Below are 27,504 nucleotides of genomic sequence, written 5' to 3' on the forward strand. Positions count from 1 at the left end.
CAAAGTCTTTCCCCTCTCTCTGTCGCCCTCTCTCTCTCTCTCTCTCTTCCCCAGCCTCCATGCCAAATGATTGAAAGCTTCTTCAGCAGTGGCTGTTTCTTTTTGTTTAACTCGAACTCCAGTCTCTCTCGCATCTTTTTAGGGTTGTCATGGCAAGATGACATCACGCAGTATGTGATCTCCATGGAGATGGAAAAGGTCCCAAAGCTCCTCCCTCAGCAGCAGCGACTGAGCACAGTGCCCCTGGCAGACGGCAGGTACAGTTGACTGGATAGAAAGCACAGGAGGAGGAAATAGCTGCTCCGTAATAACACCAGCTAATATACACGCTTCGGAAGATAGCAATACCTTGGAATATCCAGTCACTAACTCATTATTAGCTACGAGGTGTCTCCGCTCTACACCAGATCCGACCGCATAAAACTAACATTTTCTTCATTACCTTTTTGTCAACCAAAACTTAATAAATTCCTTGTTTTGAAATGTTCACAGGAAGATTTACTCTGTATCTAACCCCATGCTGTACCTGTCCTGGGAGTGTTTGATGGGGGACAGTGTAGAGGGAGCTTTACTCTGTATCTAACCCCATGCTGTACCTGTCCTGGGAGTGTTTAATGGCAACAGTGTAGAGGGAGCTTTACTCTGTATCTAACCCCGTGCTATACCTGTCCTGGGAGTGTTTGATGGGGACAGTGTAGAGGGAGCTTTACTCTGTATCTAACTCCGTGCTATACCTGTCCTGGGAGTGTTTGATGGGGACAGTGTAGAGGGAGCTTTACTCTGTATCTAACCCCATGCTGTACCTGTCCTGCACTCGCCTGACGAAGGAGCAGCGCACCGAAAGCTAGTGGCTTTTGCTACCAAATAAACCTGTTGGACTTCAACCTGGTGTTGTGAGACTTCTTACTGTGTTTACCCCAGTCCAACACCGGCATCTTCACATCGTGTCTGATGGGGACAGTGTAGAGGGAGCTTTACTCTGTATCTAACCCCATGCTGTACCTGCCCTGGGAGTGTTTGATGGGGACAGTGTAGAGGAAGCTTTACTCTGTATCTAACACGGTACCTGTCCTGGAAGTGTTTGATGGCAACAGTGTAGAGGGAGCTTTACTCTGTATCTAACCCCATGCTGTACCTGTCCTGGGAGTGTTTAATGGCAACAGTGTAGAGGGAGCTTTACTCTGTATCTAACTCCGTGCTGTACCTGTCCTGGGAGTGTTTGATGGGGGACAGTGTAGAGGGTGCTTTACTCTGTATCTAACTCCGTGCTGTATCTGTCCTGGGAGTGTTTGATACTGATACAGGGTATCTGAAATACAATCCTTTTACAACAGTGTTGCTTTGAAGAGTATAAATGTGTGCCGTTATTGTTGAAGAATAGACTCTCGTTTAGCAATGAGATGGGCACTTCAGCCTGCATTGCCACCTAGAGGCTGATAGCTGCTTGACCGCTTGGCCCCGGCCTGATTTTGAGGTTAAGATGTTATTGATTGGTCTTTGTGTTTAGGCTGCAGTGGCCTGTGGGCAGAGGTGTTTATCCAGTGGGGGTCTCCATGTCGTCAGTGGACCAATGGCCACCCTCTCTGATCCGTCGCTACCTGCAGTTCATCCTGTATGGGAATCCACCCCGGCTGCATCCTGAAGCCAGCCTGGAAGGGGAACTGTTGGAAACTTATCTGCTTCCCAAGGTGGGCCGCCTTCTGTCTGTGTATGTTACCCTTCACCCCACTTCCATTGCTAAAGACAAAGTTGCCTTTGATGTTCCAGTGGGTGGAGGCTGGGCTGGGGTGCGCTCTTCCTTAAAGGAGCCGCTTACATTCAGTTATGGCGGCACGGTGGCACAGTGGTTAGCACTGCTGCCCTCATAGCGCCAGGGACCCGGGTTCAATTCCCGGCTTGGGTCACTGTCTGTGTGGAGTCTGCACGTTCTCCCCGTGTCTGCGTGGGTTTCCTCCGGGTGCTCCAGTTTCCAAAGATGTGTGGGTTAGGTGGATTGGCCATGTTAAATTGCCCCTTAGTGTCCCATGATGTGTAGATTAGGGGTATTAGTAGGGTAAATACCTGGGTTACGGGGATAGGGTTTACTTGGGATTGTTGACTCGATGGGCCAAATGGCCTCCTTCTGCACTGTAGGGATTCTATGATTCTACTCCATGACTTGTCAGATATTTCTCATGTTCTTACAAATGACAGCACAGTTACAGCACACAGGAGGCTATTCGGCCCGTCATGTCCATGCAAGCTCTCTGCAAGAGCCACTCCCATAATCCCACCAGCTGTGGCAATTTCTTTTTCTTGAGATAATTATCCAATTGCCTTTGGAAAGCCTGGCTGGAGCTGCCCTCAGCACAGTCTCAGGCAGTGAATTCCAGACCCTAACCACTCACTGCAGGAAGACAAAATGGCGGCTCTAGTTCTGCTGCTGTTAACCATGGAATCCCTACAGTGCAGGAGGAGGCCATTGGGCCCATCTAGTCGGCACCAACTCTCCGACAGAGCATCCCACCCATAAGACCATAAGACATCGGAGCAGAATTAGGCCACTCGGCCCATCGAGTCTGCTCCACCATTCAATCATGGCTGATATTTTTCTCATTCCCATTCTCCTGCCTTTTCCCCATAACCCCTGATCCCCTTATTAATCAAGAACCTATCTATCTCTGTCTTAAAGACACTCAATGACCTGTCCTCCACAGCCTTCTGTGGCAAAGCGTTCCACAGATTCGCCACTCTCTGGCTGAAGAAATTCCTCCTCATCTCTGTTTTAAAGGATCGTCCCTTTAGTCTGAGGTTGTGTCCCCTGGTTCTAGTTTTTTCAACCATGTCCTCTCCATGTCCACTCTATCCAGGCCTCGCCGTATCCTGTAAGTTTCAATAAGATCCCCCCTTATCCTTCTAAACTCCAACGAGTACAGACCCAGAGTCCTCAACCGTTCTTCATACAACAAGCTCTTCATTCCAGGGATCATTCTTGTGAACCTCCTCTGGACCCTTTCCAAGGCCAGCACATCCTTCCTTAGATATGGCAGGCCCTATCCGATAAGCTCATGTATTTACCCCGCTAATCCGCCTTACCTATACATCTTGGGACATTAAAGGGCAATTCAACATGGCCAATCCACCTGACCTACACATCTTTGGAGTGTGGGAGGAAACCGGAGGAAACCCACGCAGACACGGGGAGAACGTGCAAACTCCACACAGACAGTGACCCAAGCCGAGAATTGAACCCGGGTCCCTGGCGCTGTGAGGCAGCAGTGCTAACCACTGTGCCACCGTGCCGCCTCAAATTAGTATCCTCTGGTTCTAGATCCTTTCATCAATGGGGAAAATCATCTCCTTCGTGGTTAGAACTACTGCCTCAAAGGGCCTGAGTGGGATGCTCTGTTGGAGAGTCGGCGCAGACTCGATGGGCTGAATGGCCTCTTCCTGCATTGTAGGGATTCTTCCTATCTATATGTTTTTGAACATCTCTATCAAACCTCCTCACAACCTTCTCTTCTCCAAGGAGAATGGGCGACGGAATCTGCACAGAAACAGGCCATTCAGCCCACCCGCTTCCTGCCAGTGTTCATTCTTCACACAAGCCTCCTCCTTCCTCATTTCACTTGGCCCTCTCCGGCCTACCCTTCCATTCCTCTCTCCCTCGTGAGCTTTTCTAACTTCTGCTCCAAATGCATCAACACTGTTAACCGCGGGCACTCCCTGTGGCAGCGGATCCCACATTCTCACCACTCTCGGAGTAGGGACGTTTCTTCTCCTGAATTCCCTGTTGGATTTATGTCTTCTGTTCGTGGCCCCTTGTTCTGGTCTCGCCCACAGCTGGAGTACCATAATCCCTGGCAGCATCTGGAGGGAAAACCAGTTAGCCTTTTAGGTTAATGACCCTTTGTCAGAACCTGGGTCATAAGAACATAAGAACATAAGAAATAGGAGCAGGAGTAGGCCATCTAGCCCCTCGAGCCTGCCCCGCCATTCAATAAGATCATGGCTGATCTGACGTGGATCAGTTCCACTTACCCGCCTGATCCCCATAACCCTTAATTCCCTTACTGCTCAGGAATCCATCCATCCGCGCTTTAAACATATTCAGCGAGGTAGCCTCCACCACCTCAGTGGGCAGAGAATTCCAGAGATTCACCACCCTCTGGGAGAAGAAGTTCCTCCTCAACTCTGTCTTAAACCGACCCCCCTTTATTTTGAGGCTGTGTCCTCTAGTTTTAACTTCCTTACTAAGTGGAAAGAATCTCTCCGCCTCCACCCTATCCAGCCCCCGCATTATCTTATAAGTCTCCATAAGATCCCCCCTCATCCTTCTAAACTCCAACGAGTACAAACCCAATCTCCTCAGCCTCTCCTCATAATCCAAACCCCTCATCTCCGGTATCAACCTGGTGAACCTTCTCTGCACTCCCTCCAATGCCAATATATCCTTCCTCATATAAGGGGACCAATACTGCACACAGTATTCCAGCTGCGGCCTCACCAATGCCCTGTACAGGTGCATCAAGACATCCCTGCTTTTATATTCTATCCCCCTCGCAATATAGGCCAATATCCCATTTGCCTTCTTGATCACCTGTTGTACCTGCAGACTGGGCTTTTGCGTCTCATGCACAAGGACCCCCAGGTCCCTTTGCACGGTCTAGGGTCGTTAACTCTGTCCCTCTCTCCAAGACCTGTTGGGTATTTAGTGAATTTTCTGGTTTCCAGTCCCTCAGTATTTTTATTTGTATTTTTACTGGTTATGTCTCACTTTGGCACATCCAATGGATTTGGATTGTGGGGAAGTCTTGCTACAATTGTTCTAGGGATTGGCAAGACCACATCTGGAATATTGTGTGCAGTTTTGGTCTCCATATATTAAGAAAGAATGTACTGGAATTGGGGACATTAGACCAAAGGTTCACTGGATTGGTCCTTGGGATGTCCCATGATGAGAAGCTGAGTAAATTGGGTTTATATTCTCTTATAGACCTTATAGAAACATATAAGATTATGAAGGGAATAGGTAAGATAGAAGCAGGGAGGTTGTTTCCACTGGCGGGTGAAACTAGAACTAGGGGGCATGGCCTCAAAATAAGGGGGAGCAGATTTAGGACTGAGTTGAGGAGGAACTTCTTCACCCAAATTGTTGTGAATCTGTGGAATTCCCTGCCCAATGAAGCAGTTGAAGCTACCTCATTGAATGTTTTTAAGGCAAGGATAGATACATTTTTGCACGGTAAAGGAATTAAGGGTTATGGTGAGCGGGCGGGTAAGTGGAGCTGAGTCCACAAAAAGATCAGCCATGATCTTATTGAATGGCGGAGTGGGCTCGAGGGGCCAGATGGTCTACTCCTGCTCCTAGTTCTTATGTTCTTACGAGAGGCAATCTGATTGAAACCACAAGTTTATGAAAAGGTTTGACAAGGTAAACACTGAGTGATGTTTTCCCTGGGTCGGGGAATCTAAAACACGGGGGGGGGGGGGGGGGGGGGGGGCATGGTCTCAGGATAAGGGAGCAGCCATTTTGGACTGAGATGAAGAGAGATCTCTTCACTCAAAGGGTTGTGAATCTTTGGAATTCTCTCCCTCAGAGGGTTGTGGATGCTCCATCGCTGATGATATTTAAGACTGGGATGGACAGATTTTTTGGTCTCTCCGGGAATTAAGGGATATGGGGAGTGGGCGGGAAATTGGCGTTGAAATCCAAGATTGGCCACAATGAATGGTGGGACCAGGCTCGAGGGGCCGAATGGTCTTCAATTCTTCCTGTTCGCCTGGGCTCCTTGCTGTTGAGGAGACTGGGTAAGTTCTATCAACTCTTGAGTATGAAGGGGAACCTCAGTTTCTTTTCTTCTTCTCCATCTTGTAGTTTGGTTATCGAGACAGTCCAATGGAAGCGATTGCCGAAAACACCCGTCCTCTCCCGGCCGACACGCCTCCGTCCCGCCGACACAGCGAGCCGCTGCGCATTCGGAGGCAGGTGCCCATGATGCCCGAGTCTAGTTGGAGTGGCCCCGCAGCACCGAGCCGGCAGGAGTGGGACTGGAGGCAGCTGCGGGATTTAATGGCGTCCTATTTGTTTGAACAGAGTGGGAGCGTGTTGCAGCCCAGCGTGGAGCAAGAGAGGAACCATCACTGGAGGGTCGACCATCTCAAAGCCAGGGCCGGGGAGCATCCTGCCGACTACGCCAGCACCTACGACCTGAGCTACGGTGAAATGCAAGATGCCAATCAAAAGCACCTGAACAGGATGAAGGGTCAGAGCACTGGACCCAGTGACCCCCGACCTCAGGGAGGTAAGGTCAGAATAGACGTTGCCAAACTTAAAAGAACCTTCCAGTTGCTGTCATCATCCTGTGAGGAGAAAGTCTTGGAGAGTTTTGGAATAGTCCACGCTCACTCAATGGTACACTAGGGCAGCACAGTGGTTCGCACTGCTGCCTCACAGCGCCAGGGACCTGGGTTCAATTCCCAGTTTGGGTCACTGTCTGTGTGGAGCTTGCACGTTCTCTCCGTGTCTGCGTGGGTTTCCTCCGGGTGCTCCGGTTTCCTCCCACAGTCTGAAAGACGTGCTGGTTAGGGTGCATTGGCCATGCTAAATTCTCCCTCCGTGTACCCGAACAGGCACCAGAGTGTGGCAACTAGGGTATTTTTGCAGTAACTTCATTGCAGTGTTAATACAAGCCTGCTTGTGACACTAATAAAAATTTTTGAAACTCAAGCGCAGGTGAGGGTTTCTGCAGGCGAAGAGCTCAGGCAGGGGCAGAGGCTGCCAAAGGAGATAGAACAAAGAACAGAACAGCACAGGAACAGGCCCTTCGGCCCTCCAAGCCTGTGCCTATCACATTGTCCTTTCTTGACCAACCGTCTGGATCCCTCCATTCCCCGCCTGTTCATGTGCCTATCCAGATAAATTTTAAATGTCGCTAACGTGTCTGCCTCAACCCCCTCACTGGGCAGTGCATTCCAGGCCCCCACCACCCTCTGTGTAAAAAGCTTCCCCCGCACATCTCCACTGAACCTTTCCCCCCTTACCTTGAACTTGTGCTCCCTTGTAATTGTCATTTCTGCCCCTGGGAAAAAGCTTCCAACTGTTCACCCTATCTATACCCATCATCATTTTATAAACTTCTATCAGGTCGCCCCCTCAGCATCTGTCTTTCCAGGGAGAACAATCCCAGTTGATTCAATCTCTCCTCGTAGCTAATACCCTCCATTCCAGGCAACATCCTGGTAAAAACTTGACAAAAGCTTTGATAAAGGGTTGTCTGGACTCGAAACGCCAGCTCTATTCTCTCTCCTCACAGAAGCTGTCAGACCTGCTGAGATTTTTCCAGCGTTTTCTCCTTTGGTTTCAACACCCTGGTAAACCTTTTCTGCACTTTCTCCAAAGCCTCCACACTCTTAGTGATAGATGTGACTTGGTTGGAAGTTAATCTTGTTCCCAAATAAATGCACGTTGTTGGTGCTGTTCCCATTTTTCGTGGAGTTTTCAAGTCCACGCGACTCGTCATTGTTGGGACATTTCATGAAGTGGCGTGCTCTGACCACCCAGTGGCACTGCTGAGCAGTTTTCTTTTGTCCATCACTGAGCACTCACTCTTGGTCACTGGGTCTCCCAATCCGGGCTCTGCCTGTTCCAGCCTTTCTCTTAGGCTGCATTTTGTGCCAGTGCTGTGTGCACCGTTTGCTGTTTTACTCCATCCTGTCATTGCGAGCAATAGAGTAGACAGCAAACAGGAGCAGACACGCTTATCAATCAGCTATTAGTTGATTTGCTTTGATTTATTGTTGTCTCATGCATTGGGATGTAGTGAAAAGTATTGTTTCTTGAGCGCTAGACAGATAAAGCATACCGTTCATAGAGAAAGAAAGGAGAGAGTGCAGAATGTAATGTTACAGTCATAGCTAGGATGTAGAGAAAGATCAACTTAATGCAAGGTAAGTCCATTCAAAAGTCTGACAGCAACAGGGAAGAAGCTGTTCTTGAGTCGGTTGGTATGTGACCTCAGACTTTTGTATCCTTTTCCCGACGGAAGAAGGTGGGAGAGAGAATGTCCGGGGTGCGTGGGGTCACTAATTATGCTGGCTGCTTTGCCGAGGCAGCGAGAAGTGTAGACAGAGTCAATGGATGGGAGGCTGGTTTGCGTGATGGATTGGGCTACATTCACGACCTTTTGTAGTTCCTTGCGGTCTTGGGCAGAGCAGGAGCCCATACCAAGCTGTGATACAACCAGAAAGAATGCTTTCTGTGGTGCATCTGTAAAAGTTGGTGAGAGTCGTAGCTGACATGCCAAATTTCCTGAGTCTTCTGAGAAAGTAGAGGCGTTGGTGGGCTTTCTTAACTATAGTGTCGGCATGGGGGGACCAGGACAGGTTGTTGGTGATCTGGACACCTAAAAACTTGAAGCTCTCAACCCTTTCTACTTCATCCCCATTGATGTCGACAGGGGCATGTTCTCCTTTACGCTTCCTGATGTGGTGTGGATTGGGCTACATTCACAACATTTTGTAGTTCCTTGCGGACTTGGGCAGAGCAGGAGCCCATACCAAGCTGTGATACAACCAGAAAGAATGCTTTCTATGGTGCATCTGTAAAAGTTGGTGAGAGTCGTAGCTGACATGCCAAATTTCCTTAAAGAAAGTGATTATTAATTAACATTGGGTCAGAATCCAGCCGATTTAAAATCATTTCAATATTCAGACCTATCTGGATATCTGTGTGTTAATTCCGCTGCCCTGCACAGTGTTCGTCCTAACACCGAGTGTTAACCTGGGCCAGGATATTGATCAGGTTAGAGTTTGGTTCATCTTTCTACAGGCTGTGAAAATGGAGGATGTTTTTTTAAAGAGGAAATTTCAAATAGTTTCCTTGTGTTTAATTTTTTTATGAAATGTAAGAGTATTTAGTTTGAAAGTATAGATTGTGGGCAGACGCTCGCAGGTTGGAGGGTTCTTTGATTGAAGCTGTCGGTGATCTGCGGGGACAGTGAGTCACTGGAGGAATTGCTGGTGATGAACGTTCAAATGCACAAGGAGATTTTTCCAAACTTCCCACGTTTGCTGCTGCTTCCGGTCGGATCTTATCCGGATGCTGAAGCTGCCCGCCCACTTTCTGAAGCTCACCCTAGCTGGGGGGATCAGAGGCCCCCCCATCCCAACCCCCTCTCCCCATCCCGACCCCCTCTCCCCATCCCGACCCCCTCTCCCCATCCCGAAACCACCCCTTCCCCATCCCGAAACCACCCCTTCCCCATCCCGAAACCACCCCCTTCCCCATCCCGAAACCACCCCCTTCCCCATCCCGATTCCCCCCCTTCCCCATCCCAAAACCCCTCTTCCCCATCCCGAAACCCCCCTTCCTCATCCCGAAACCCCCCGTCCCCATCCCGAAACCCCCCCGTCCCCATCCCGAAACCCCCCTTCCCCATCCCGAAACCTCCCCCTTCCCCATCCCAAAACCCCCCCTTCCCCATCCCGAAACCCCCCTTCCCCATCCCGATTTCCCCCCCCTTCCCCATCCTGAAACCCCCCCTTCCCCATCCCGAAACCCCCCCTTCCCCATCCTGAAACCACCCCTTCCCCATCCCGATTCCCCCCTTCCCCATCCTGAAACTCCCCCCTTCCCCATCCTAAACCACCCCTTCCCCATCCTGAAACCCCCCTTCCCCATCCCGATTCCCCCCTTCCCCATCCCGAAACTCCCCCCTTCCCCATCCTAAACCACCCCTTCCCCATCCTGAAACCCCCCTTCCCCATCCTGAAACCTCCCTTCCTCGTTCCGAAAACCCCCCTTCTCCATCCCGACTCCGCCTCCCCATCCCAGGAGGGGAGGTTTGGGATGGGGAGGGGGGGTGGGAATGGGGGGGGTGTTCAGAATGGGAGTATGGAATATTGCATTGTCAGAAATTCCATCTTTCTGGGATCTATTATTAAGGAGATTACAGCAGGACACATGGGAATTCTCAATGCACTCAGGTCGAGTCAACATGTGAAAGGAAAATTATGTTTGACTCATTTGTTGGAATTCTTTGAGGAAGTAACAAAGAACATGGATAACGGGACCAGTGGATGTGCTGTACTTGGATTCCCAGAAGGTATTTACCAAGGTGCCACATCAAAGGTTACTCTGCAAAATAAGAGCTGGTGGTGTCGGGGATAACATATTAGTACGGTGAGAGGAGTAGTTAGCAAACAGGAAACATAAGTGGGAAGCATAAGTGGGTCACTCACAGGTTAACAAGATGCAAGCAGTGGAGTACCACAGCCATCAGTGTTGAAGCCTCAACTATTGACAATTCCCATCAATGTAGGTCCGGGTGCTAAATTTGCTGATTTTTTTTTAAAGATTATTTATTAGTCACAAGTAAGGCTTACATTAACACTGCAATGAAGTTCTCCTAGTCCCCCAATGTGAAATTCCCCTAGTCGCCACACTCCGGCGCCTGTTCGGGTCAATGCAACTAACCAGCACGTCTTTCAGACTGTGGGAGGAAATTGGAGCGCCCGGAGGAAACCCACGCAGACACGGGGAGAACGTGCAGACTCCACACAGACAGTGACCCGAGCCGGGAATCGAACCCGGGTCCCTGGCGCTGTGAGGCAGCCGTGCTAACCCGCTGTGCCACCGTGCCGCCCCTATGAAACCGAGAACGATGGGAAAATAAATTGTGAAGCGGACGTGAGGTGAAATTGTCCCCGAGTGTTTCAGAGTGTCAGCTCCAGACGGAAAACCGGTGTGTATCTCGCCAGATGCACAGCCGAGTTTTCTCTCCAGATTTTCTGGCACTCGGTGCACAGAGAAACTGGGGGTGGGGGGGTGATTTTTTCTGCTTCTCTGACAGGGTGGGGCCTGACAGAGCTGCGAGGCCGACTCCACAGAGTGCAAAAAATAACCCCCCCCCCCCCCCCAATACCCAGAGGGGCCCCCCCACAAGCATCGGGGCAACCCCCCACCCCCCCCCATGCCCAGAGGCAGCACCCTTCCCACCCTACAGGCATCGGGGCACGCAGCGTGCTCCAATTGTCTGGTACTGTTGCTACATTTCAATAGCGACCGCACTTCAAAAGTGGACTGTAACTTGCTTGGGGACATCCCGAGGCCGTGAAAGGCGCTATGGAAATGCAAATATGTTCTTTTAAGCTGAATCTGTCACTGATTGTATCGAGGTGTATGTATTCTCTAACTACTCCCCCGCACCCTGGCAGCTAAAATTAATCATGCGTGGGCTCAGTGCCTTTCCATAGTGTATTAGTAATACTTTCTATCAAATACGTATGCAGCTGTCTCTGTCTGTGGGAGACCAATTAAAACCTGCCCAGTTTCAGCCAGTACTATTTAGGAGGTAATTTATACATTGCCTTTTTTTTTTAGGAGAGAGAGAATCCTTTTGAATAGATTTCATTAATAAAAGTTTAAAATCAGTCACAGCCAATGCGGGCAGCCGTTGAGAAGATAACATTCCAGAACCTTCCTTTGCACCAGAATACTGTGTCACAAATCGAATGCTTCTTTAGTGTTAGATTGTGTGTGTCGCAGAGAATCATAGAATTCCCACAGTGCAGAAGGAGGCCATTCAGCAGCGACTCTCTGACAGAGTATCTCACCCAGGCCCCCTCCCCAACCCTATCCCCATGACCCCACACATTTCCCGTGGCTAATCCCAACTAATTTACACTAAGGGGCAATTTAGCACGGCCAATGCACCTAACCCGCACATCTTTGGACTGTGGGAGGAAACCGGAGCACCCGGAGGAAACCCGCGCAGACACGGGGAGAACGTGCAGACTCCACACAGACAGTGACCCAAGCCAGGAATCGAACCCGGGTCCCTGGAGCTGAGAGGCGTCGATGGTAATCATGATGTGGAGATGCCGGCGTTGGACTGGGGTGAACACAGTAAGAGTTTTAACAACACCAGGTTAAAGTCCAACAGGTTTATTTGGTAGCAAATACCATTAGCTTTCGGAGCGCTGCTCCTTCGTCAGATGGAGTGGAAATGTGCTCTCAAACAGTGCACAGAGACACAAAATCAAGTTACAGAATACTGATTACTGATTTTGTGTCTGTGTGCCCTGTTTGAGAGCACATTTCGACTCCATCTGACGAAGGAGCAGCGCTCCGAAAGCTAATGGTATTTGCTACCAAATAAACCTGTTGGACTTTAACCTGGTGTTGTTAAAACTCTTGCTGTGAGGCAGCAGTGCTAACCACTGTGCCACCATGTTACCAAAATAAAGTTTGGGTCCTTTTCACTTTCACCCCTACTCCCTTCTGCTTCTCTCTTTCTCTCCCACTCAATTTCTGCCCCCAACCCTCCCCCCACCCCTCCCCCCACTAACCCTCCTCCCTCCCCAAGCCCCTCGCGATGGTGTCATCCCTTACCACAATGTGTTTCCCAGAAACGCATTGCGGTGAGCTGAATTTTTATCCCACTTCTACGAGGAGAATGTGCTTCTCTCAGAAGGTGGTGAGTCCCTGGAAGTCTCTTCCTCAAAAGACAGAGGACACAGAGGGTAGAGTTCTCCTGTCCCGCCCGCCATGAGAATTGCAGTGGGCGGGACACGGACCATGCAAAGATTCGCTGACCTCGCGTGGGATTTTCCTGTCCTGGGGCGAGTGCAGCTGGAAAATCCCACCCGGGGTCTTTGAATATGTTTAAGGCAGAGCTCGATAGAGTATTGATTAACACGGGGGTGAAAGGTTATTGGGGGGGGGGGGGGGGGGGGGCAGGGATGTGGGGTTGAGGTTACAATCAGGTCAGCCATGATCTTATTGAATGGTGGAGCAGGTTCGAGGGGCCGAGTGGCCTCCTCCTGCTCCTAATTTGTACGTTTGTGTGTGAGAGGCTGAAAGTGAGCATTCAGTGTGTGTTAAACAAGATGTGGGCTGGATAGTGAATTAAGGAAGATAGTAACAGGTTTCGGGAGGACTTGGACCAGTGCAGTATGCTGACATTGACAGGTGAGATCTCTGCAGAGGAGTGTGAAGTGAAGATTGAGAAGAGGCAACATAAACTCAACTGCACTATTTTAAAAAAAAGATCGTACAAGTGTCTTCCACAATCTCAGGGCATCCCAAAGCGCTTTACAGACGATTAAATTTTCTTTTCAAGTGTAATTGTATTTGGAATTGGAGCAGTCGGTTTGCGCACAGCAAGATCCCGGGAACTGCAATGTGATCATAGAAACATATGTGGGGCGGCACAGTGGTTAGCACTGCTGCCTCACAGCGCCAGGGTCCCGGGTTCGATTCCCGGCCTTGGGTCACTGTCTGTGTGGAGTTTGCACGTTCTCCCCGTGTCCGCGTGGGTTTCCTCCGGGTGTCCCGGTTTCCTCCCGCAGTCTGAAAAGACGTGCTGGTTAGGGTGCATTGGCCATGCTAAATTCTCCCTCAGTCGCCGGAGTGTGGCAACTAGGGGATTTTCACAGTAACTTCATTGCAGTGTTAATGTAAGCCTACTTGTGATTAATAAATAAACTTTAAACTTTAACTAGAAGCAGGAGGAGACCATTCGGCCCTTTGAGCCTGCCCCACCATTCATTATGATCATGGCTGATCATCAAATTCAATATCCTGATTCCCCCCCTTCCCTCCATATCCCTTTAGCCCCAAGAACTATATCTAATTTCTTCTTGAAATCAGACAACGTTTTGGCCTCAACTACATTCAGTAGTGGTGAATTCCACACATTCACCACCCTCTGGGTGAAGAAATTTCTCCTCACCTCAGTTCTAAAAGGTTTTCCCCTTATCCTCAAACTATGACCCTGAGTTCTGGACTCCCCCACCACCGGGAACATTCTTTCTGAATCTACACTGTCTAACCCTGTTAGAATTTTATAAGTTTCTATGAGATCCCCTCTCACTCTTCTAAACTCCAGTGAATATAATCCTAACCGACTTAGTCTCTCCTCATATGACAGACCTGCCATCCCAGGAATCAGCCTGGTAAACCTTCGCTGTACTCCCTCCGTAGGACATCCTTCCTCAGATAAGGACACCAAAACTGCACACAATACTCCAGGTGTGGCCTCACCAACGCCCTGTACAATTGCAGCAAAACATCCCTATCCCTGTACTCAAATCCTCTCGCTATGAAGGCCAACATACCATTTGCCTTCTTTACTGCCTGCCGTACCTGCGCGCTTACTTTCAGCGACTGATGCACGAGGACTCCAAGGTCTCGTTGAGTATCCACCTCTCTCAATTTACACCCATTCAAGTAATAATCTGTCTTCCTATTATTGCTACCAATGTGGATAACCTCACATTTATAATGACCAGATAACGTGTTCTAGGCTTTGGTTGAGGAATAAATATTGGCTGGGACCCCGGGGGGAAAACTCCCCGACCTCTTCTAAGTAATCCGAGGGCAGGCAAGGCCTCGGTTTTACCGTGAAAGACAGCACCTCTGACACTGCAGCACCCTCTCAGTGCTGCGCTGGGAGCCTGCACGTGCTCAGGTCTCCACAGTGGACTTGAAGCCACAACCTGTGACTCTGAGGCGACAGTGCTAAGCCTGACTAACAGCCAACCAGCTCTAATCACAGAATCCCGAGGGATTGTGTGAACAAATGTTTGAGGTTGTTAAAAGAAGGATTCTTGGGCTTTCAAAAGAGAGACTTAGGAGGGAAGTTATACCAAACCTTTATAAGTCACAGCTCTGACGAAGGGTCATCCAGACTCGAAACGTTGGCTCGATTCTCCCTCCACAGAGGCTGTCAGACCTGCTGAGATTTTCCAGCATTTTCTGTTTTTGTCTCAGATTCCAGCATCTGCAGTATTTTGCTTTTATTTTAGTGAATCACTGGTTAGGGAGCCAGCTGGAATATTGCGTTCACATTTTCGGCAGGATATCAAGGCCTTGGAGAGGGTGCAGAGGGAGATTTACTGGAATGTTCCCGGGGATGAGGGACTTCAGTTAATGTGGAGAGACTGGGGAAGCTGGGATTGTTCCGCTTGGAGCAGAGAAGGTTAAGAGGAGATTGAATAGAGGTGTTTGATATAATGAGAGATTTAAATAGAAGTAAGGCCAGTAACAAGAGGGCACTGATTTAAGTTAATTGGCAAAAGAACCCCCTAATATTCTGAATTCTTGAGAATTGATCATTTTGTTTTTACACAGCGAGTTGTTGTAAAGTGGAATACGTTCCTGAAAGGGTGATGGAAGCAGATTTCAATCGGAACTTAAAAGGGAATTAAAAGGGGGCTCCAGGATGGCACAGTGGGTTAGCACTGCTGCCTCACAGCTCCAGGGACCCGTGTTCGATTCCCGGCTTGGGTCACTGTCTGTGTGGAGTTTGCACATTCTCCCCGTGTCTGCGTGGGTTTCCTCCGGGTGCTCCGGTTTCCTCCCAGAGTCCAAAGATGTGCGGGTTAGATGCATTGGCCGTGCTAAATTGCCCCTTAGTGCCCCGGGATGTATAGGTTAGTGGGATTAGCGGGGTAAATATGTGGGATTACTGGGATAGGGCCTGGGTGGGACTGATGTCGGTGCAGATTCGATGGGCCAAATGGCCTCCTTTGGTTCTGTGTGATTTGAATGATTCATCGCAGCCCATCTTGCTCAATGTCGGCTGCTCTGTGAATGGGTAATTGCAGGAGTGGAAGGCTGATCCAAACTGTTAGTGTGTGAGTGGGCTGGTGTGACAGTGTGTCTGGGAAATATATAGCAGTGTTAGCATCATCAGTGACGTCTGATTGGACCCAACACCACGGAGTGCAGGAACCCAGCTGTGAGTGATGGCATTTCATCTTCTTCAATCTTGCGTAGATACTTTTCCGCCTCCGCTTGAGGGAGTTTGAAGAGCTCCCGTCCAATTTAAAAGGCAGAGCCTGAACGGTGATATTACCTGAGTTGTGTGCAAATAACAATATAGACAAACAGATTATGGAGTGGATGTGTTCCTCAGGGAGGGCTGTAGGAAGCAGTGATTTCAGATAGGACACAACTACCAGTACTGGGGAAAGAGAGAGCAGTGCCCCAGTGAACCATGGGATTGTACAGCAGTCCATTCAGCCCAGCCAGTCTGTGCCGGCGTTTATGCTCCACTAGAGTCTCCTCCCACCTCTCCTCATCAGTGGGGATACCTTATTGGTAGTGGTATTGTCACTGGGCTACCAATCCAGAGGCCCAGGTAAATGGTCGGGGCAGCCGGTTCCAATCCCACCACATCAGTTAGTCTCAGTAATGGTGACCGTGACAACTAGCATCCATTGTTGTAAAAACCCATCAGGTTCACCAGTGCTCCTTTAGGGAAAGAAATCTTCTGTCCTTCCCCGGTCTGGTACATGTGACTCCGGAGGCGATGGCCTGCTGGTATTATCGCTGGACCTAGGAATCCGGGTTCGAATCCCGCCACGGCAGATGGTGGAATTTGAATTCAATTTTTAAAAAAAACATCTGGAATTAAGAATCTACTGATGACCGTGAAACCATCGTCAGAAAAACCCATCTGGGTCACTCATGTCCATTAGGGAAGGAAATCTGCCGTCCTTACCCGGTCTGGCCTACATGTGACTCCAGAGCCACAGCAATGTGGTTGACTCTCAACTGCCCTCGAGGGACAACTAGGGATGGGCAATTAATGCTGGCACAGCCAGGGACACCCATGTCCCATGAATGAATACAAAAAAAGGACCCACTGCAATGTGGCTGACTCCTAACTCTGAAATGACCGAGTGAGACACTCAGTTCAAGGGGCAATTAGGGATGGGCAACAAATGCTGACCCAGCCCAGCGACACCCACAGCTCATGATAAAGATATAATTTTTCTTTATTCTATCATCCTTCTTCCCCTTAAATGCATCTTTTTTTTAAAGAAATGGTTATTTATTCGTCACAAGTAGGCTTACATTAACACTGCAAAGAAGTTACTGTGAAAATCCCCTAGTCGCCGCACTCCAGCGCCTGTTTGGGTACACTGAGGGAGAATTTAGCACGGCCAATGCACCCTAACCAACATGTCTTTCAGACTGTGGGAGAAAACCGGAGCACACCCGGAGGAAACCCACGCAGACACGGGGAGAACATGCAAACTCCACACAGACATTGACCCAAGCCAGAAATCGAACCCGGGTCCCTGGCGCTGTGAGGCAGCAGTGCTAACCACTGTGCTACCCCAGGCTAGTCAGACATGTCAGGTTAAGTAAAGCCTTTGTCCATTTTTTAAAGACTAATAATTTTATTAAGTAGCCAGGCTGACATAAAAATGTATTTTCCTCCTGTTCTGGAAGGGACGCACATTCCCTATTGGAGAATGGAAAAAGCCCTCCCTTCATAGGAACAGGAGAAGGCCATTCAGCCCGTCAAGTCTGCTCTGCCATTCAGTTTGATCAGGGTTGATTTATATCTGGACTCCATTTTACCAGCCAACGTTCCGTAACCATAGAACCGTAGAATTCCCACAGTGCAGAAAGAGGCCATTCGGCCCATCGAGTCAGCACCGACTCTCTGACAGAGCATCCCACCCAGACCCTCCCCTCCGCCCCATCCCCATAACCCCGGTCAACAAGGGATGGGCAATAAATGCTGGCCTAGTCGTCAGTGCCCACATGCACATGAATTTAAAAAAAACATGTAGGCCAGACGGGGTAAGGATGGCAGATTTCCTTCCCTAAAGGACATGGGTGAACCGGATGGTTTTTACGACAACCAATGATCCAGGCTGAGACGAGCTTTATTTTCCAGATTTGTTAATTAGATTTAAACTCTGCCAACTGTCTACATTTTGAAAAGTAGTCACTGTTGTAATGTAGGAAACACAGCAGTCAACATTCGCACAGTAAGATCCCACAAAGAACAATGTGATGATGACCAGACAATCTGTTGGTTGAGAGGAAATACGTTGGCCTCAGAAACAAGCGGGAAGTTCTTTGAAATCGTGGCCTCGGGATCTTTTGACTCAGCTGAGTGGTTAGAAGTCTCATCTGAGAGACAGTACCTCTGACAGTGTCGCATTCCCTCGGCGCTGCACTGTGAGTGTCGGTCCAGGTTTCTGGAGTAGTGAAGGTTTGAGAGGGCGGAGAGGAAGGTTTAACAAGTCACTCTGTAACATTCCCGGCCTGTTCCATTCCCGCAGAGACAGCTGCCCAGCGGATAGCCATGGAGCTGGGGAAATACGGCATCGACCTCCGAGACCTCAGCGAGCAGCAGCTTAACAGCGTGTCAACGGCAATCCTTCAGCTCCCGAAAACAGGAGGCCGGCCTGAGACAGGTACAACCAGCGGGAGCGAGAGGGGTCCAACCAGAGCCTGTGTCCCAGAACCGGGGACTGGGAGGAGTGGGGGGAAGGGGTAAGAGTGGGGTGGGGGGAAGGGGTAAGAGTGGGGTGGGGTGGGGGGGGGGGGTTGGGAGGAGTGAGGTAAGGGGGTAAGAATGGGAGGAATGGGATGAAGGTTAGGGGTAAGAGTGGGGAGGGGGGATGGGGTAAGAGTGAGGAGGGGGAAGGGTTTGGGTGGATTGGTGTTGGGGGTGAGTGAGTGAGATGGGGTTTGGGTGGAGTGGGGTAAGGGTTGGGGATAAGAGGGGGTTGAGAGGAGTGAGGAGGGGGTAAGAGTGGGAGGAATGGGGTAAGAGGGTGTGGGTAAGAGTTGGGAGGGGGGAGGGAAGAATGGGGTTAGGGGGCGAGTGTGTGAGATGGGGTTTGGATGGAGTGGAGTAAAGGTGTGGGGGTAAGAGTGCGGAGGGAGCTGGGAGGAGTGAGGGAGAGGGAGTAAGAGTGGGGGGGGGTATGGGAGAAGGATGTTGGGAGGAGTGGGGGGAGAGGGTGGGAAGAGGGAGGGGGTTGGGAGGAATGGGGTAAGGGTTGGGGGGTAAGAGTGGGGAGAGGGAGGGTGCTGGGAGGAATGGGGTAAGGGTTGGGGGTAAGAGTGGGGAGAGGGAGGGTGCTGGGAGGAGTGAGGAGGGGGGAAGGGGGGAAGAATGGGGAAAGGCAGGCTAAGTCTGGGTGTTTGAGGATAGTAAGAAGTCTAACAACACCAGGTTAAAGTCCAACAGGTTTATTTGGTAGCAAATACCATAAGCTTTCGGAGCGCTGCTCCTTCTCCGAAAGCTTATGGTATTTGCTACCAAATAAACCTGTTGGACTTTAACCTGGTGTTGTTAAAACTCTTACTGCGTCTATCCCAGTCCAACGCCGGCATCTCCACATCATGTTTGAGGATATGGCAGTGATGTAATCTGGAAGTATGTGGCTGTAATCTACGGACACAGTAATTAGTAATCCACTTTTAATAAAACCCTGATTTCATTCGCAGAGGCAGATATTTAAATATCTGCTGATTCCGGTTCCGTGACTTGGAAGCAGAATCTGCTTTGAAAGGAATTACATTTGCATTCTCCTCCTGCTTCTCGAGTTCAGAATGTTCCAGAACAAAGTACAGACAGTGAAGTCACTCTCGTCATCTGTACTCCCTGTTGTAATCTAAAAGATTTCTGTACAGCAAGCCCCCACAGCAATGTGATAATGATCAGTTAGTCTGACTGAGGAGCAGGGGTCAGGCCATTCGGCCCATCGAACCTGCTCCGCTATTCTATAAGATCATGGCTGCTCTGACTGTAACCCCAACCCCACATTCCTGCCGACCCCCCGATAACCTTTCACCCCCGTGTTAGTCACGAATATATCTCGCTCTGCCTTAAAAATATTCGCAGTCTCTGCTTCCGCCGCCCTTTGAGGAAGAGATTCACCGCCCTCTGAGAGAAAGGAATTCTCCTCATCTCTGTCTGAAATGGACGACCCTTTATTTTAAACAGTGACACCCCCCCCCCGGGTTCTAGATTCTCCCACAATGGGAAACATTCTCTCCACATCCTCCCTGTCCGCACCCCCTCAGGATCTGAGAGGTTTCAATCAAGTTGCCGCTTAAATCTGTTCGTGATGTTGGTTGAAGGAAAAGCATCGGCTCCAAAAACGCAAGGGGGGCCTCCTGGTTTCAAACGCTGGCCCTGGGATCTTTTGCACTCAGCCGAGTGGGAAGATGTCTCCTGTGAAAGACGGTGCCTCTGACAGTGCTGTGTTCCCACGGTGCTGCATTCGGAATGTCAGTCCAGGATGACCGAGAAGTCTGTGTCCAAGTCGCTGGGAGCGATCTGGGATTTTCCTCCTCCGCTTCCCTGGGATGACTCGCTGAGCGATTACTCGACACGTCGACTGTGAACTCTCACCTCAGAGTCAGGACATTGTGGGTTCAACCCGTCACCCTCCCCCCACCGCCTCCCCGGAGACTTGAAAACAAATGGGGTGGCACAGTGCTTAGCACTGCTGCTTCACAGCGCCAGGGACCCGGGTTCAAATCTGGCCTTGGGTGCCTGCCTGTGCGGAGTCTGCATGTTCTCCCCATGTCTGCGTGGGTTTCCTCCGGGTGCTCTGGATTCCTCCCACAGTCCGAAAGACATGTTGGTTAGGTGGATTGGCCATGCTAAATTGCCCCTCAGTATCCCAGGAAGTGTAGGTTAGGGGGATAAATGGGGTAAATACATGAGGTTAGGGTTTGGGTGGGATGGTCTATTGGAGAGTCGGTGCAGACTCGATGGGCCGAATGGCCTGCTTCTGCATTGTAGGGATTCTATGCTCAAAATCTACGCCGATAGTTCTTGTACTGATGCTGAGGGAGTGCAGCACTGTTGGAGGCACCATTTCTCAGGCGAGACCGAGACCCTGTCTGCCCCGAGGCCGCTGCTGTGGTAAATCAGGGTAGGCCCCACTGGTCATCACAACGATCACTGAAAATCAGATACTGGTTTTGGGATCGTGCTGTGCGCAGGTTGGATGCTGCATTTCCTACTTGACAATGGTGTGAAAATGAAATAATGAAACTGGCCGTATAGCGCTTGGAGACCTCTGAATGGCGTGAGATAAATGCAGTTCTTTCCTTAACTCTTTGTGGATTGATATGTGCATCTTTCTCTTCCAGCTCCGGTGGAGAGGAACGGCCCCATACAGAAGAAGGTGAGATCTGTACGTGGGAAAAGCTAGTGCAAGCTCCAAATCCCTTCATATCCATCGGGTTGCTGGCTTTTCCTACTCGACCCCCTGGGTGTGATACGGAGCTTCCCAAAGCAGGAAGGGCACGGCCCACAGAGTGGTTCCAGCCCAGAGGGAAGCCATTCGGCCCATTCCCCTGGCTTAACAAGTCGCCCTTGCTGCCTTTTCCTGACATTCTGTCATCACTTCCTGTTCCGATAATGATCCAATTCCCTTTTGAAAATTGGAATCAGCCTCCGACACGCTCCGATGGGGGATGGTGGTAATGCCACGGGACTGAAAATCCAGCAGATCAGGCTAATGCTCTGGGGACACAGGTTCGAATCCCACCACAGCAGCTGGTGGAGTTTAAATTCAATTAATAATCTGGAATTGGGGGAAAAACACTCATCTTTTGTTGTAAAAATGTCTACTGGGAAGGAAATCTGCCGTCCTTACCCGGTCTGACCTACATGTGACTCCAGGCCCACAGCAATGTGGTTGATTCTTAACTGTCCCTCTGAAATGGTCGAGTGAGATTTAATTTGATTTGATTTATTATTGTCACATGTATTAACATACAATGAAAAGTGTTGTTTCTTGCGCGCTATACAGACAAAGCATACCGTTCATAGAGAAGGAAAGGAGAGAGTGCAGAATGTAGTGTTACAGTCATGGCTAGGGTGTAGAGAAAGATCAACTTAATGCGAGGTAGGTCCATTCAAAAGTGTGACAGCAGCAGGGAAGAAGCTGTTCTTGAGTCGGTTGGTACGTGACCTCAGACTTTTGTATCTTTTTCCCGACGGAAGGAGGTGGAAGAGAGAATGTCCGGGGTGCGTGTCGGGAGCAAGAGATTTACAGGAGATTTGAGGAGAAACATTTTCACCCAGAGGGTGGTGGGAATCTGGAACTCACTGTCTGAAAGGGTGGTCGAGGCGGGAATCCTCACAACATTTAAGAATGATGTGGAGATGCCGGCGTTGGACTGGGGTGGGCACAGTAAGCAGTCTCACAAGACCAGGTTAATGTCACATGTATTAACATACAATGAAAAGTGTTGTTTCTTGCGCGCTATACAGACAAAGCATACCGTTCATAGAGAAGAACCAACAGGTTTATTTGGTAGCACCAGCTTTTGAAAGCTACGCTCGGAAAGCTCGTGCTACCAAATAAACCTGTTGGACTTTAACTTGGTGTTGTGAGACTTCTTACTGAACATTGAAGAAGCATTTGGATGAGCACTTGAAACACCGTGGCGTACAAGGTTACGGACCAAGTGCTGGAAAATGGGATTCAAATAGATAGGTGCTTGATGGCCAGCAGGGACATGATGGGCCAAAGGGTCTCTGTGCTGTCAAGCTCTCTGACTATCTATGACTCATTTCAAGGGCAATTAGGGATGGGCAACAACTTCTGGTCTTGCCAGTGACACCGACAACCCAGAATAAATTCAAAAAGCATTCTGGATTGGTGCATTCCCGATCCTGAACACTGCTGCCTCGCAGCGCCAGGGATTCGAGTTCGATTCCCGGCTTGGGTCATTGTCTGTGTGGAGTTTGCACATTCTCCCCGTGTCTGCGTGGGTTTCCTCCCACAGTCTGAAAGATGTGCTGGTTACAAAGAACAAAGAACAAAGAACAGTACAGCACAGGAAACAGGCCCTTCGGCCCTCCAAGCCTGTGCCGCTCCTTGGTCCAACTAGACCAATCGTTTGTATCCCTCCATTCCCAGGCTGCTCATGTGACTATCCAGGTAAGTCTTAAACGATGTCAGCGTGCCTGCCTCCACCGCCCTACTTGGCAGCGCATTCCAGGCCCCCACCACCCTCTGTGTAAAAAACGTCCCTCTGATATCTGAGTTATACTTCGCCCCTCTCACCTTGAGCCCATGACCCCTCGTGATCGTCACATCCGACCTGGGAAAAAGCTTCCCACTGTTCACCCTATCTATACACTTCATAATCTTGTACACCTCTATTAGATCTCCCCTCATTCTCCGTCTTTCCAGGGAGAACAACCCCAGTTTACCCAATCTCTCCTCTTAGCTAAGACCCTCCATACCAGGCAACATCCTGGTAAACCTTCTCTGCACTCTCTCTAACGCCTCCACATCCTTCTGGTAGTGCGGCGACCAGAACTGGACGCAGTACTCCAAATGTGGCCTAACCAGCGTTCTATACAGCTGCATCATCAGACTCCAGCTTTTATACTCTATACCCCGTCCTATAAAGGCAAGCATACCATATGCCTTCTTCACCACCTTCTCCACCTGTGTTGCCACCTTCAAGGATTTGTGGACTTGCACACCTAGGTCCCTCTGTGTTTCTATACTCCTGATGACTCTGCCATTTATTGTATAACTCCTCCCTACATTATTTCTTCCAAAATGCATCACTTCGCATTTATCCGGATTAAACTCCATCTGCCACCTCTCCGCCCAATTTTCCAGCCTATCTATATCCTGCTGTATTGCCCGACAATGCTCTTCGCTATGCGCAAGTCCAGCCATCTTCGTGTCATCCGCAAACTTGCTGATTACACCAGTTACACCTTCTTCCAAATCATTTATATATATCACAAATAGGTGGATTGCTTAGATTGCTTAGGTGGATTGGGCCGTGCTAAATTCTCCCTCAGTGTTACCCGAACAGGTGCCGGAGTGTGCCGACTAGAGGATTTTTACAGTAACTTCATTGCAGTGTTAACGTAAGCCTACTTGTGATACTAAGTAATAAACTAAAAATAAATGCTTTCCCTCGAGTAGCCTCTGGTTCCTTTGCCAGCTGCCCCCGGGCCTTGAGATTTCTCAGGAATACGCATCCCTTTTCAAAGTGTTGGAGAAACAAGGGCCTCTCGAAACTGTCCCAACATTCAATTAAATCGTATACTTGAACAGTTTTGATTTTGATCATTCCAACATTGGAGGCCAGGGCTCCAGCTGCCTCGGGGCCTAAACTCTGGAACTTCGTCCCTCAATCCCCTCCCTCTCTTTCCCCTTTCCCCTGCTCCTGAATGTCTCCCTCGTTGACCTTCCTAATGTGCTTCAGTGCTGAGTCTACAATGTGCATTAGGGTGCTATATAAATGCAAGTTGTAGTTATGAGTAAAATGGAGGTTACGAAGACGTTTTCTGTCTGAAGTCCGAAGATGTGTGGGTTAGGTGGATTGTCCATGCTATATTGCCATTTAGTGTCAGCGGATTAGCGGGATGTGGGATAGGGCCTGGGTGGGGCTGTTGTCAGTGCAGACTAAATGGGCCGAATGGCCTTCTTCTGCACTGTCGGGATTCGATGAACATTTAGTAATGTTATGATCCCCTGGGTAGTTTCTCGGATTGATTACTTGGTGAGCCGGGGGTGGGTGTGAGGGACACAATGGCGCCCAATGTGTTGACTCGCTGACCTGAAGAGAATGTCCTCGTGTCTTTGAAGGCCTCCATGATGGAAGGGACCATGCAGCACTGGAAGGAGGTGGAATCGCGGGAGAGCAGTGAATCCCAGATCACGGACCCGCACGGCGCACGGCCGTCCAACCCTTCCGGCCTCGCCGCTGCCGGAGGACAGGGGGCGGTGAGGAGGTGGTGGCGGCCATTGTGGCGGGCTCCAGTCCGAGGGAGACGGCGAGCGGCCAGAGGGTCCAGGCGGCGGCCGTGGAGGTGGGCGAGTCGCGGGAGGACCTGGCCACGGTCCTGGAGGACTTTGACCTGGACCCTGAGCCACTGCCAAAGCACAGCGAGGTCCTCCAGCCGGATAGGAGCCCAGCGCGTGCCGGCTTGCTACATAAAGAGGAGTACGCCTACATCATCACCAATAAAAGTAAGAACCGCCTTTATCCAGCAGCTGTTTTATCCACAGGGTTTGCTGCCTGTCTCGAGTCTCCGCTTGTCCCCCCTTGTGTCACGGACAGTTTGAGGAGAGCTGTTTGTGATCACGGTGTGACCCTCTTACCCTCGGGTGAAGCAACACCAACATTCCTGGGAGAGTCACTCCGTCGTGGAGGGAGTCGCTCTGTCGTGGAGGGGGGAGGGGGGTGAGTCACTCTGTCGGGGGAGTCGCTCTGTCGGGGGGGGTGGGGAGAGAGTCGCCCCGTAGGGGGAGGAGGGGGGAGAGTCACCCCGTCGGGGGTGGGGAGGGAGGGGTGGCCCCGTCGGGGAGGGAGGGGTTTGCTCCGTCGGGGGGGTGGTCCCGTCGGGGGAGGGGGGTAGTGGCTCCATCGGGGGAGGGGGACGAAAGTTGCCCCGTCGAGGGAAGGGGGGGAGGAGGGGGTAGAGTCGCTCCGTCGGTGGAGGGGTGGTCACTCTGTCGGGGGGAGGGGGGAGCCGCTCCGTCGTCAGAGCGGGGGAGGAGTCGCTCCATCGGGGGAGAGGGGGGAGGGGTCACTCCAGGGGAGAGGGGGGAGGGGTCACTCCGTTGGTGGGGGGGCGGGGGGGGTCGGGGGGAGTCGTTGCTCCGTCGGGGGGAGCGGGGAGGAGTCGCACCGTCGGTGGGGGGGGGGGGGGGGGGGGGCGGGGGGGGGGGAGCAGGGAGGAGTCGCTCTGTCAGAGGGGGGGGGGGAGTCATTGCTCCGTCGGGGGGAGGAGTCACTCTGTCGGGGAGGAGGGGGGAGGAGTCGCTCTGTCGGGGGGGAGGGGGGAGGAGTCGCTCTGTCGGGGGGGAGGGGGGAGGAGTCGCTCTGTCGTGGGGGAGGGGGGAGGAGTCGCTCTGTCGGGGGGGGAGGCGTCGCTTCGTCAGGGGTTGACGGGGGAGGGGGTCGCTCTGACGGGGGGGAAGGGGTCGCTCTGACAGGGGGAGTGGGTCGCTCTGACGGGGGGGAAGGGGTCGCTCTGACGGGGGAAGGGGTCGCTCTGACGGGGGGGAAGGGGTCGCTCTGACGGGGGAGGGGGTCGCTCTGATGGGGGGGAAGGGGTCGCTCTGACGGGGGGGAAGGGGTCGCTCTGATGGGGGAAGGGGTCGCTCTGACGGGGGGGAAGGGGTCGCTCTGACGGGGGGGGAAGGGGTCACTCTGATGGGGGAAGGGGTCGCTCTGACGGGGGAAGGGGTCGCTCTGACGGGGGGGAAGGGGTCGCTCTGACGGGGGGGAAGGGGTCGCTCTGTCGGGGGGGAGGGGGGAGGAGTCGCTCTGTCGGGGGGGAGGGGGGAGGAGTCGCTCTGTCGTGGGGGAGGGGGGAGGAGTCGCTCTGTCGGGGGGGGAGGCGTCGCTTCGTCAGGGGTTGACGGGGGAGGGGGTCGCTCTGACGGGGGGGAAGGGGTCGCTCTGACAGGGGGGAGTGGGTCGCTCTGACGGGGGGGAAGGGGTCGCTCTGACGGGGGAAGGGGTCGCTCTGACGGGGGGGAAGGGGTCGCTCTGACGGGGGAGGGGGTCGCTCTGATGGGGGGGAAGGGGTCGCTCTGACGGGGGGGAAGGGGTCGCTCTGATGGGGGAAGGGGTCGCTCTGACGGGGGGGAAGGGGTCGCTCTGACGGGGGGGGAAGGGGTCACTCTGATGGGGGAAGGGGTCGCTCTGACGGGGGAAGGGGTCGCTCTGACGGGGGGGAAGGGGTCGCTCTGACGGGGGGGAAGGGGTCGCTCTGACGGGGGGAAGGGGTCGCTCTGACGGGGGAAGGGGTCGCTCTGACGGGGGAAGGGGTCGCTCTGACAGGGGAAGGGGTCGCTCTGACGGGGGAAGGGGTCGCTCTGACGGGGGAAGGGGTCGCTCTGACGGGGAAAGGGGTTGCTCTGATGGGATCGGGGAGAGTCGCCCTGTTGGGGGGTGTGGGGTCGATCTGTCGGGGGAGGAGGGAGCCACTCTGTCGGGGGTGCCGCCCTTTGGATGAGACGCCCCCCCCCCCCCCCCCCCCCCCCTCCCCCTCCCCCTCAGGGGGAATGGAAAGGTTCACACAGCTGCTGCTGCTGTTTTGAAGTGAATTCTCCATCGTCTCCCGGGCAGTATTGAACCCAAATCACCTTGTTTTATACAAATAACAGACTGTCCAGTCATTGTTTTGTTGTCTGTGGGATCTTGCTGTGTTCAGATTCACTGCTGCATTGCCATCAATATCACACCGTGACCTCGCTTCACAAAGACTTCATTGTCTGTAAAGTATTTTGGAATGTGAAATAGTTACAGCATTGAAGGAGGTCTTTCGGCCCATCATGACTGGGCTAGCTCTGTGCAAGAACTACTCAGCAAGATCCTAACCTTTTCCCCATGGCCCTGCAAACATTCTCCTCAGCTAATTATCCAATTCCCTTTTGAAAGGCACGATGGGATCTGCCTGCACTGCAGATCCGAACCACTCACTGTGGGAAAAATATTCTCCTGTTCTTCAACCTATCACCTCCAATCAGTTCCTCTGGTTCTCGATCCTTCCACCAATGGGAATGGTTTCTCCCTGTCTACTCTGTCCAGACCCCTCATTAGCAACATAGAAGATAGGAACAGGAGGCCATTCGGCCCTTCGAGCCTGCTCCATCATTCATCATGATCATGGCTGATTGTCCAACTCAATAGCCTAATCCTGCTTTCTCCCCATAACCTTTGATCCCATTTGCCCCAAGTGCTGTATCCAG

At 51.4% G+C, this 27,504-nt stretch overlaps 1 protein-coding gene across 1 annotated transcript in view; it reads left to right on the top strand.

Moving 5' to 3' along the window:
- LOC144504113 (receptor-type tyrosine-protein phosphatase-like N) overlaps positions 1–27,504 on the top strand; it is a 270,541-nt gene that overhangs the window by 73,353 nt on the left and 169,684 nt on the right. Inside the window, exons 4-9 of the mRNA XM_078229290.1 lie at positions 143–257; positions 1,508–1,688; positions 5,858–6,284; positions 18,073–18,207; positions 20,909–20,943; positions 24,388–24,851. Coding sequence (XP_078085416.1) covers positions 143–257; positions 1,508–1,688; positions 5,858–6,284; positions 18,073–18,207; positions 20,909–20,943; positions 24,388–24,851 — 1,357 coding nt within the window. The remainder of the gene's footprint in view (positions 1–142; positions 258–1,507; positions 1,689–5,857; positions 6,285–18,072; positions 18,208–20,908; positions 20,944–24,387; positions 24,852–27,504) is intronic.

This window comes from Mustelus asterias, chromosome 14 (genome assembly GCF_964213995.1).
Source record: "Mustelus asterias chromosome 14, sMusAst1.hap1.1, whole genome shotgun sequence".
Classification (NCBI taxonomy): Eukaryota; Metazoa; Chordata; class Chondrichthyes; order Carcharhiniformes; family Triakidae; genus Mustelus; species Mustelus asterias.